The 12,527-nt window shown below is 45.2% G+C and overlaps 1 protein-coding gene across 1 annotated transcript in view; it reads left to right on the forward strand.

Moving 5' to 3' along the window:
* The first annotated feature begins 9,275 nt into the window (after positions 1 to 9,275).
* Positions 9,276 to 12,527, forward strand: part of LOC115866786 (phospholipid-transporting ATPase IB) — a 529,444-nt gene continuing 526,192 nt past the window's right edge. The window contains exon 1 of the mRNA XM_060287727.1: positions 9,276 to 9,425. Coding sequence (XP_060143710.1) covers positions 9,398 to 9,425 — 28 coding nt within the window. The 5' untranslated portion in view covers positions 9,276 to 9,397. The remainder of the gene's footprint in view (positions 9,426 to 12,527) is intronic.

Raw genomic sequence — 12,527 nt, forward strand, 5'->3', positions numbered from 1 at the left:
AAATAATATTTAAAGTTACTAGAGGAAAATGACAATTTGAATAATGATGGATTTCTCCTGAGAAACCACGAGTGCCAATAGAACCACATCTTTAAAGCGCTGAAGGAAGATGTGTGTGGACGTAATGCTTACGATGACTCTGAGGCCAAGGGCCTTGGGGGAGGAGGAATTGGACCTCTGTGGTTGCAAGGTTTCTACAGTTCATTAACTCCAAATAGATTCGAATAGTTTAAGGATGTATATTATAATCCCTAGAGCAATCACCACCACCAAACACAGAAATACAAGATACAGCCAAAATGCCAAAAGATGAATTAAAATGGAGATGGAATGCTATGTAAGCTCAAATATTGAAGAGAAGGCAGTGAAGGGAACAGATGAAAACTTCTGGGGTGAAGGAAATGTTTGTTATCTTGACTGTGGTCACGCACAGATAAAGGCATTTACCAGACCGTATCACACTGAACACTTCACGTGTATGTGGTCTACTGTACACCAGTTTTACCTCAGAAAAGTAAAAGAGAGAGAGAATGGGAAGAAATTAGGGCAGCAAGAAAAGGCAACCCTTTTGAGGAGATTCTTGAAAAGTAGGGTAAGAATTGGAGGGAAAATTAGAATCAAGAATTTTTTTCACATGCTAGAATAATGGTCTATTTGTATGTTGACTGAAAAGACCCAATGAGAAAGAAAAATTGGTATGCAAGAGAGAGAGGAGAGAATTGTTAGAGAGATGTCCTTGGATAAATGAGGGGAGAGGGGGGTCTGTCTTAAGATTGGAGACAGCAGATCACAGTCACTCAAGGGGAGCGGGGTTTATGGGCATCCGTTGAGGGAGGTGGGAAGACCAGGTGAGTGCTTGTGAAAGCTGAGTGGTGATGCGGGTGGAAGTGTGGAGGGTTGAGAGAAAGTTATGAAATAATCACCTCATGACAGCGAGAGAGTGAAGAGGTCAGATAGCCAGGCAGTACTGAGTACCCTTTAAGGTTGGCGGTCATGAAGTCAACAAGCCCAGTCAGCTCAGTGGGCATTTTTCTTCTCCACGTTCAGATGTTCAGATTTTAGTGTATGGAAGGTAGAGACTTGCACGAAATCGGGTTTTAGGTTAGCCAAGCAGGTACAATAAAGGTAGAGAAGGACAAGGGGTTTGGGATTGTAGAATTGAAACTGGATAAGGAGGGAAATGAAGCGTTGAACTCAGTGAAATTAGAATCAGTGGGTTTTAGGTCCTACGGCAATGGAGGGATTATTTGATATTCAAGAGAATGTGCTGGAAAAGTAGATGATGGAGGAGGATGTGATGACTGAGGTGAGATTCGGGAGGTTTTCCAGTTACTCGTGATGACCAAGTTTAGAGCTGCGCTTGCCAACACAATAGTCACTAGCCTCGGCTAGTGGTTACGTAAATTAATTAAAAGTCACTGAAAGGGAAAATTCAGTTCTTCAGTCACGCTAGACACCTTTGAAAGCCGCACGTGACAGATGAACACCATATTGCACTGCACAGGTATAGGGCATTTCCATCATCGTCGCAGCCCTCCCTACTGGACGGTGCCGGGCGTGTGCCCGTGGGAGTGGATGCTGACAGAATGGGTGGAGAAAGGGAAGTTGAGGAACCCTGAGTCCGGGGCGCCGCATGGATCACGTGCAGGGATATGGAGTCATCCAGAATCATAGCAGGAGTAGTGTTGGAAAGAGTGGGAGGCACTCAGGAGCTGAGTCTTTGCGGAATGAGAAGGAGGGATGACCCAGGGTAGCCAGGCGTACAGCCCGATGTCCTGAACTCTGGAGCTCAGGGGTTCTTTGGAAGAGGAGAGAGACTGGCCCGGAATCAGCCATTAGGGGGAGAAAGACAGGTCGACTGTCTCCTGGCCAGGTGCAGGGGATGAGGGGAAGGCTGGAAGAGATGCAGTGCCCTGGGGGAGAGGGGTTTCCATCACAGCCAGAAGGCGAGGGGTCTTCAGAGCTGAGGCTCTAAGGGGCTTGCTGATGACTGACCTCCATTGCCGAGGACACTGAATTGAAGAACTGGGGGCGGGGGGGGGGGCGAGTGATGGGACTAGGGGTCAACGTGCAAGGTGTAATGTGTGTGAATGTGGGAGTTGAGGGGTAAGTGGGGGCCCTGGGGTAGTGCGGGTCTGGCAGGAGGGTAAAGGGCATCTCGGGCTTCGTGCTGCTGGTGTCAGGGCTGCAGGGTTGAGTGGTGGGGCTGGGAATCCAGCCTGGAGCTTGCAGAATCCCAGTGAGCCCCTCAGGACCTGTGGCCTGGGGCAAAGCTGTTCTTCCTTTGAGCACGTGGGGCTCCCTCAGGACTCTCGTACACGGGAACCTGGACCAAATCTACAGTTTTCTTCACTTAACAAATGTATTATATAATCTTTGATACATACAAGAAAAGGAAGAGCAGTTTACATGGGATAATAACAAAATAAATGCAGGTATCCTATAAGAAGTCTATAATAATAACAAGCATATGATATATAATAATAACCACTAGGATGCATAATACGTATAAATATAAAAATAATAAAAGTATAAGTTATGAGTAATAATGATAAACACTCATGAAATCACCATCTAATTTAGAAACCAGAAGATGGTCAACGTTTCTGAAGCTACCTGTGTATTCTTACCTGACCCCATCTCCCTGGCTCCCCGCAGAAGTAACCACTGTTCTAAGTTGTATTCTCCCCTTTTCCTTTGATGTTTTAAACGTAATTTTAAAATCCCATGTGCATATTTCCCTAAACATTTCCTTTTCCTTTTTTTTTTTTTTTTTGATTTATTTTTATTTTTGGCTGCGTTGGGTCTTCATTGCTGCTTGTGGGCTTTCTCTATTTGCGGCGAGCGGTGGCTTCTCTTGTTGCGGAGCATGGGCTCTAGGCACGCGGGCTTCAGCAGTTGTGGCACACGGGCTTAGTTGCTCTGCGGCATGTGGGATCTTCCCGGGCCAGGGATCAAACCTGTGTCCCCTGCATTGGCAGGCGGATTCTTAACCACTGCGCCACCAGGGAAGTCCTTTGCTTGTTTTTGAGTGTTACAAAAATGCTATCTTGTATGTAGTCTGCAAATTGCTTATTTTCACTCAACATTATATTTCCACGGTTTACCCATGCCATATCTAGGCATATCTAGGTTCATGAATTTTCACTAAGACATAACGTTCATTGTGTGAAAGTAACTGTCACGTCTCCTTAGGGTGGGCACTTTAGCATTCCTACACTGTTTTCTATGACAAACCCATGAACATTGCCACGTGTGTTCCTGACACACCATGTAAGAGGGTCTCCAGGGTGGTGTTTTTCAAACTGTGGGTCACGATACATTAGTAAGTCATGAAAACAAATTTAGCAGAATGCAACCAGCATGTGTAGATTTCAACCAGATCTGACATCTTTTAGTAATCTCCCGAATGGAGAACAGAGGAGGCGGCCTGGTTAGACACATGGGGATCCACAGAAAGGCCATACTCTGGGCCAGGATATGCAGCCCGTTCTAACAGGAAGGCCTCACACACGTTACCATGGCAAAGCCGGGAAGGATCCAGAACATCAAACAGCAGGTTTCTGAAACTTGGGTCAAAGAAGATACTTAGCAAGAGAATGAATGTGTGACTTGTGCATAATTACTAAGCACTCAAACGAACAGAGGGAGCTTCCAGGAATGTGAAGAAAAATGATCAGACACAAATGGAAGTGGAGAGAGAGAGAGACACCTGGGTTCAGGGGAGCACCCGCCTGCTATGCCCCAAACAAGTGCCTTACGGGAGGCCCCCGCAGTAAGAAGTCTAAGCTGTCGGGTTAGATCCGGTGCAGGGTTGGTATAAAAGACGGGAAGACTTCTGTATGAAAAAACAGAGCCCATCAGACTGCATCACACACAGAAAGAGCCAGCACTGTTTTTCTAAGCACGGGGGTGTTCTGGATGGGGGTGTGAAATGTATTATTTTGTGCTGAGGGTCCAAAGGCGTGAGGAGTGTTTGAGTGTGTAGACGGTCAGTGTTGCCGTGGGACTTGTGTAGATTTCCATCCCCAGCGGCAGTGTTTGTGAGCCCCTGTTCTTTCACATCCTCACTAGTATTAGGAAAGAGAGATTCCTTAATTTTTGCCAATCTAATTGGTATTCAGTGGTACCTCCTGGTGGTTTTAATTTTGTTACTAAATGACTAATAAGGTTGGAAATATTTTCGTATGTGTACGGGCCATTCATGCTTTCTTTTCAGTCAAATACCTGTGATATATTCTGCCCATTTTTTCTATTGTGTTTTTTTTCTTATTAATCCATAAATTCTAGCTGTTCATCCTTTGTTGGTTATGTGGGTTAACAATATTTAACCACAGTTTGTGGCTTGTCTGATAATGTCTTTGGATGAGAAGTTCTTTGTTTTAAAGTAGATGAAATCATTCATCTTTTTCCTTTATGACTCATGGATTTTTGTTGTTGTTTATTTTAAAAGTCTTTCCCTACTTAGAAGTCATAAAGGTCACTCCAACTGGAATTGACTTGTATAAGGTGTGAGAAACACAATCTCATTTATTTTCACTTGGAAACTCAACACTGTTTATTTAATAATCTATTATTTCCCCGCTGCCTGGAGTGCAGCCTGTGTCATAGGTCAAGTTTCCTGTGTGTGTACATCTCTGGCTCACTATTCTGCTCTGTGGGTTTCTCTCTCCCAGCATCAATTCTACACTGACTTAACTGTTATAGAGACTAAATTATGAACCTAATTTCTATAACTTCATAATAAGTCTAGTAGGTTAAATTCTCCTACTTGGTTCTTTTGGGGGTATCTTGCTTATTCTTGGCTCTTATAAAGTTGAAAATCTACCTTTCAAGTGTCATGAAAATTCCTATTGGAAACTTGTTTTAAATTTGATCAAGTCTGTGGATTAATTTGTGGATAATGACATCACATAACACTGAGTTTTCCTTCCAATGAGCATTGTATAGGGGTCTATTTTGGCGAGGTCTTTTTAATAGAACTCAGCACGAGTTCTTTGATTCGTGAGTCATCTAGAAAGAAATCTACATTTTCAACCATATTCCTTAAAATATGTATATTTATTGTTGTCATGAATTTCTAACTTAGTTGGATTGTGGTCATAGAATGTGGTCATCTGAATATTACATGTTTTGAAATTTTTGATATAGCACTTGTTCCATTTTTACAATGTGTACTTGAAGAGAACATTTATTCTCTTGACCGTTGAGTGTGAGGTTTCAATGCCTATTAAAAATTAAACTTTTAACTGTGTTATTTAAATCCTCTACCTCTCTTGTTTGTTTGTTTGCTTTTGGTCCACTTGACCTATCAGTGATGAAATAGCAGTCATAGAGCATTTGCTATGTACCAGGCAACGTTCCAAAGTCTTTATATTAGTTACTAGGTTGTGATCTTAACTGTCCTGTGAGGTGAGTACTATTATTATCCTCATTTTACAGATGAGGAAACTGAAATAAATTGAGTAACATCTCCAAGGTCACACAGCTAGTAAGGACCGGGGTGAGGCATCACACGTGGCCTTCTGGCTACAGGGGGCATGCTCTGAGCTCCCACAACATTGGCGTATGTATTTTCCACTAAAGTTCTATCAGGTTTTCATTATATGTACTAAGGCTATTGTGGTAGGCAAATTGAATCTTTTCTCATTAGGCAGAACCCTTTTTACCTCTAGTAATATTACTATCGTCTACTTCGTCTCTTATTAACATAATCACTCCTGCTTCCTTTTTGTTAATATCCGCAAAACGTTGCTTTTGCTTTCAGCCTTTCTGTGTGCTTATATTTTTGGCGTGTCTCTTATAAACAGCATTTAGCTGGATCATTAGTTTATTTCAATTTGTATTTTTCTTGGTATACGTGTTTAAGATTACACATTTTATCATTATGTTTAACAGTACGTCATAGATTCTGATACTTAGTGCTTTTCAATATCTTGATTCTTTAGAAATTTTGTGGTTAAAAAAATTTTCCCCTTTCACCTAAGAGTTTCTTAAAGGCAAGATTTTACATTTCCAGTGGAAGGACTTTTTAAAAATGCTTGTTTTGCTGGGACTCTTTAAAGGGAAAGAAGCACACAGACATACACTCAGGCCCACTCTCTGACTTCAATCTATTGGGTGTGCTACGTGTGGTGAAGTTTCATCCAATATCCCAATATGAAAAAAAATAACCAAACTAAAATGGACGGAAATACTGAAATTGAGATAAATATTTCTTCTCAAGTTTTTAAAAGATTTTTTTGATGTGGACCATTTTTTTAAAGTCTTTGTTGAATTTGTTACAAATTGCTTCTGTTTTATGTTTTTTGGTTTTTTGGCCACAAGGCATGTGGAATCTTAGCTCTCTGACCAGGGATCGAACCTGCACCCTCTGCATTGGAAGGCGAAGTGTTAACCACTGGACCGCCAGGGAAGTCCCTAGAGGCAAATATTTCTTGACTGCAGGAACTTCTTGACTTAGTTTCCAAACAATTTCTTTTGTATGAAGGTAAGACCATGAAAAAATAATGAGAGGCTACAGTCTTTATACTATATATATTTCTTGCAGCATGCGTTAATTTTAAACAGTGTTATTAGCTTCCTATTGTGGAGGGTGAAAGAAAGCCAGTAACCCCATCTCATTCCTCTCACTTCCCATCTTTCTATACCCAATTTTTATATTACAAGAGTCATATTGCTATTTTTTGTTGATACGGTTTACATCACTTACCTTTCCAGAACGATGCTTCCACAGTTATTTAGTTGTAATTATAAAATCATTTGGACTTCACCAGTCTTTGTTGGTTTGCACTCCATTTTGATTCCTCTGTTGCTTGCTTGAATTTCATCTCTAGCATTTTTTTTTCAGAAAGCTCTATAAGTGCTATGTTGACTAGTTCTTACATCCTAATTGTCTTATTTTCCTTTAAATTCTTTATTATTGCTTCCTTATGTTTTTCCCGTTCTCAAAAATAGAGTCAAAGCTCTCCTATCCCCCTTTCCCTGCATATCTGCTTACTGAAGCATCCACCACGTTGCACCAATTTAGATCAATTTCCATTTCCACACACAACTGTCATCTTGGGATTTTCCCCCTTAATCTCCTGGGTAGAATCTATGATTTCCTAAATCCTGTCTTCCTTTTTTTTAATTTAGTCCCTTGTTTTTCTGGAACACATCCTAAAAAACTCTGGTCAGTTCCTGATGAAGGATGTATAAGAGGTAAACTTTATGAGTCATTGCAAGTCTGAAAATAGCATTATTTTACCTTCATTCATCTTATGTAAAGGCTTGGTTGGTATAAATTTTAGGTTAAAAATTGTTTGCCTCAGAAATTTGAAGGCCTCATTCCTTTGTTTTCTGGCATCAAGTTAATGATGAGGAAAGTTATCTCTGCCTGTTTGAATCTCATTTCTTTGAGTAATTTGCTTATTCCTTTCTGTGAGCCTGTTGCTTCTTCCCTTTCTTTCTTGATATTCTAAAATTTCACAATATTTTGTATAGTTGTAGAGTTTTTAGTTTTCGTTTTTTTTTTTAAATTCCCTGTGTTAGGCACTTGACTGGTCCTTTTAATGAGAAAACCCTTGAACACAACTCCAGAAATATCTCTTTAAATTTTTATAAAAAATATTTTCACCTATTAATTTTTTCAGTTTTCTCTTCCCGGAACCCCTATTAACGATCAGATTGATGTCCTAATTTTTTTTATCCTGTTTTATTTCTCTAAATGTCTGGTTGCTGGAAGTTCTGTGCGTTGAGTAGGCAGGTGTGTCGTATGTGTGTTGGGGTCTGCGTCTGTGTCTGTGCTTGTGCACGTGTGTACAGGTATGCAAACGTGTGCATCCACACGTGTGCCTGCATACGGGAGCGTGTGTGCACAGTCTGTGTGTGCACACGCTGGTGTGGACTCCTCAGGGTTCACTAACTCCCCTGCTGTCAGTTCTTTCATCCGCTGTCCCTTGAGCCCGTGTTTCTGAGCTCTGAACCTCTCCCGGGTTCTGCTAGGCAGACAGGCTCTGTCCTCGACCCTGTCCCCCTCCAAGCCCACCCAGAGGCCATGGGATCTTCCAGCCCTCAGAGCCCAGTCCCTGGAGTAAAGGATGGTGTTCAGGAATAGCCGTAGGTCTCTGTGGGAATCGTACGGAGTAAAGATCCGCATTACAGGTGGTGTCGCCCACGAGGAAGAAATGGCTAGTCCAATAAATGGTGGGGACAACTCTGCTTGCCTTTCAGAAAACAATAAAACTGGACACCCCCGCCTCTTAGGAAAAGCAAAAGAAATTCCAGATGGGATGACGATTCAAATGTGAAAGAGGCGAACACAAAAATACTAAAATAAATGGGTCATTAAAAAAAAAAGTATAAGCTTGAGATAAAGAATGCTTTCTTGAAATGTCATGAAATCCGGAAAGCTAAGGGCTAAGATTAGAAACAATTTGACCACCTGAACCCTTGGGGCTGGCAGTTTCTGTGGCCTGGGTGGGCGAGCCCCTCCCATCCCCGCGCTCCCTACTACCTGTCCACCGAGGCTGGGCTGCCAACCGAAACTGGCCCACTCAGGCTCCGCCCCCAAGTGTGAATGTGGAGTTGTGGACACGGGGACTGAAAGGGGACGGTTCCCTAAGGAGACTGTCCAGTGCCTGGACCTCGGAGCGCAGGGGCTTGTCCTGCCTGAGGCTCTCCACCTCCTTCTTCTACCTTTGGTCATCGAGGCTGAATTCTCTTTCTGCTGAAGTTAGCCAGGGTCAGTGTTTATCGCTTGCACTCAAAGGACTCTAGTGAATTAGGGACCTGGATGGTGGGGTGGAGAGGGGAATCCCCTGCCCCGCTTCTCCCTCTCACCCCATAAAACATTCTAAAGCAGTTGAAAGAAAAACACCAAACTGGAAAAACATTTACAGTAAGGATAAACGATCAACCAGAGAAAAACAGACGCAGGACGTTCATGGCCAATTCACAGGAGGAAAATACCAATAAACATATGAAAGGATGTGTAATCTTTCTAATAACCAAAACTATGCAAACTCTGAAACAATCACGTATTTAGCACCTCTTATCTGCGCAGTGGCAGAGTCAGCCACAGGCTGCGTTCCCACGCTGTCGTTGTCCCTCTTAAGGAAATCTTTTCGGTGAACATCCCTCTTCCCTTAACCTGGCTGGCTGTGTGGTTCTGTCTCCCCGCTCCCTGTTCGTCGGGTACCCCCGGCCCGCGCGGCGCTCTCCGCTTTCTCTAAGGCGTCCGCCCCTCAGTGGAGAGACCTCCCGAGGGCCGGGCCGGGCTGCGTCACGACGCGTGCAGCCGGGTTAACGCGGGTCGGCGCGTGTCCGCCCGGGGCGCTCAGATCGGCCTCCGCCTGCCGCCGCGCACACCTGGGCGGTTCTGTTCGGAGAGCTTTGCCGCGGGTCCCCTGAAACAATGGAGGGCGCTGCGAGGGATGCCCGGGGTAAGAGGGGGCGCGGTGTGGGCCGCAGGGGAGGGGAGGACAGCAGGGAAGGAACGGGCACGGGACAGGGAGGGGAGACATCGCCTAGGGCAGCCCGCCGTTAGGGGGGCGGGGGGGGAGAAGCTTACCAGCGCAGGTGAGGGGTGCGCGCGGCCACGCGCGTGTGGAGAGGCGCCAGGAGGAGGGCGAGGGAGGGCGCGGGCATCCAGAGAGTGAGGAGGCGGCCGGGGGAGGCCGAGCGGGGGCGAGGCCGCGGAAGGGCCTACGCCCCCGTGCCCTCGCTCTGCCCGCCCTCACTCGCCTGTTCTCTCGTCCCTTTACCCGGTCTGTCTTTCCTGCCTCTCCAGGCTCCGGCAGTCACATCAGCGGGGGGTTGGGGGGGGGGGCGGAGAGAGCGGGGCGACTGTGTGTCCGGGGCTGTCCTGGGGCGCGGGACCACCTGTTGGGAGGCGCCCCAGCCTGAGCGGCTCTGCGCACTCGGGTACCTGCGCTTAGCGGCAGGGTGCTCTGTTGTATCCATAAATGTGCACCCCGTTCTCCATCATCTGAGGGCGCATTGCATGGGCTTGTTTTCCGAAGTTCGGGCACAAGTGGTGCATCTTGCCGCTTCTTCGGGAGGATGTAAATGGGTCTACGTCAACTGATAGCTCACCAGCAGGGCTGCGCGCCCCTGAGACTTCCGCCCTCCAGCCTGACCTTGCGCCACCTGGGTCCCCTGTCCCCTCGTGTCCCCACCCGCGCCCACCTGGAGCAGCCTGGGCGGAGCCGGCTCCCCCTTCCTCACCCTCGGGGCGCGCGGTGGCCCGAGTGCCCGGGTCACTCCGCCAAAATGCAGCCCAGAGCACTTGGTGGTTGAACAATTCAGGAAGAGCCTCGGTCCAAACATTCATCTGTCGTGGCCGCTCCTTTTAGAACTCCGAGCAAAAAAAGTAGAAAATAGTGAGGGAAAAAAATGTTTAAAATGAACGTTATATGAGCATGAATGTTTGTAAAATATTTTTAGAGGTGAAGAAGCAGATAGCAAACCAAATATTAAACGTTAACTTCTCAAAAGTTAACGAGCTTTATTTTAATGTTTCTATTTTTTCGTAACTTATGTATTGTTTTCATGAAGGTTGCTCCATTAGGGAAGGATGTTAGGAGCTTTTCCGCCGCATGTAAAATTGTGTCTTTTGAATCCCGCGTAATTTCAAGCAGCCGCTGTTCCCGTGTCTCAGCAACACTAGTAACAGAACCGGCCACACCTGTAGCTCTGACGCAGCTGAAATAAGCCCTGGGCTTAATCCCTTAAAGAAAGGGATTCTTGTGACTTGAGAAAAGAGATCATCTATCAATGGTAAGGCATAAGGTCCCTCATCCATTATAAAAACGACAATTGAAAAGATGATGAGCGAATTCAAGAACATAAACGAGCCAGACCTCCCCCTCACCCAGGGCGGGACCCGCACCCCACCCTCACCTCTTGCTTGTTTTTGTGTCCCTGGCTCCTGAGTCTGCGCTGCAAGAGCTTCTCCATGTGGCTAAGATGACAATCACGGTGTGTATAGTAGTTTCCTATCATAATGCAATTAGCCATAAAGAGTGAGCAGGTCTTGCTACTCCATTTACTCTCAGGGGAAGCAAAGCACATTACATTTCTGTGCCCTTTTCTTTTTCATAAGGGTTTTTAAAAAAATTTATTTATTTTACTTATTTTTGTCTACGTTGGGTCTTCATTGCTGCGCGTGGCCTTTCATTAATTGCGGTGAGCGGGGGCTAACTCTTCGTTGCGGTGCGCGGGCTTCTCATTGCGGTGGCTTCTCTTGTTGCGGAGCATGGGCTCTAGGCGCGCGGGCTTCCGTAGTTGTGGCATGTGGGCTCAGTAGTTGTGGCTCGCGGGCTTAGTTGTTCCACGGCATGTGGGATCTTCCCAGACCAGGGCTCGAACCCGTGTCCCCCTGCATTGACAGGCGGGTTTTTAACCACTGCGCCACCAGGGAAGTCCCTTGTTGCCTATTTTTAACTTGGGTTGTTTGTCTTGTTGAAATGTTCTGTATAGTCTGTTGCCAGATATATGATTTGCAAATCTTTTCATAATGGCATTTTTTGAAGTGCAAACAATTTTATCTTGAGGAAGTCAAGTTCACTATTTCCTTTTTATGGACTGTGTTTTTGGTATCCTATCTAAGAATTCTTTACCTAATCCAAAGTCACAAAGGTTTTCTTTGTTTTCTTATAGAAGTATTATGGTTTTAGTTTTTATACTCAGCTCTGTGATCTATTATGAGTTAATTTTTTTACAAGGTGAGATGTAAGGGTCTAAATTCACCTTGGTGTATATGGATATCCAATTTGTTCCAGCATCCTTTGTTGAAAAGTATTCTTTTAAAATGTATGAAGTGAAAAGACATTTACCTTATTCCTAGGTACTATGTAGATGTATTACAGTGTCCTCGCTGAGTTTGTAAATCAGTTGGCATGTCCTGTAGTCACATTCATACCTGGTTATGTGGCTGTACTGACCGTGTCTACGTTTAACTAAATTAACACTCGTGAAGTTAACAGTTGCTTAAAACACTGGGTGAGCATCGAGAATCACAGCAGTCACCTGTTAATTGCAAACTGGAAGCGAACTGCCGTTGTTTCTACAAGCTCTGTCTGCATGGCCCAGTTCACACCATGCTCTACCCTTGCACTCTCTCTTTTTCACTGGACACTCATGCTTCCCTTTGTGTCTCGTCTTTCTTGGAGGCAGAGAGGAGAGGAAACTCCTCTAAGTCTTCCTGAGAAGCAGCCGGGCAGGGTCAAGACTGCCTTTCAGGCTGTGACTGCTGGTGGGAGGGGGGATAGCAGCTCCTTTTCCAAGACTGTTTCCCAGTGACCTGCCTTCCTTATAGTATGGCTGACAGAGCGGTGCAGGCCGGTTCTCCTCAGCTGGTCCCTGGGCTTTGACGTCCTGGATGAGAGGTTGTCACTGTGCTCCAGGCCCCCCATCACTAGAGGAACAAACACCACGCCTGAAGGAGAGCCAGCTTCAAGATGCTTCCCATCCTTGTGCACACGTGTATACGCAGGTTACATCACAACCACACGTGCTCACGCCCCCACCTGAGTGCCTGCCTT

Source organism: Globicephala melas, chromosome 18 (genome assembly GCF_963455315.2).
Source record: "Globicephala melas chromosome 18, mGloMel1.2, whole genome shotgun sequence".
Lineage (NCBI taxonomy): Eukaryota > Metazoa > Chordata > Mammalia > Artiodactyla > Delphinidae > Globicephala > Globicephala melas.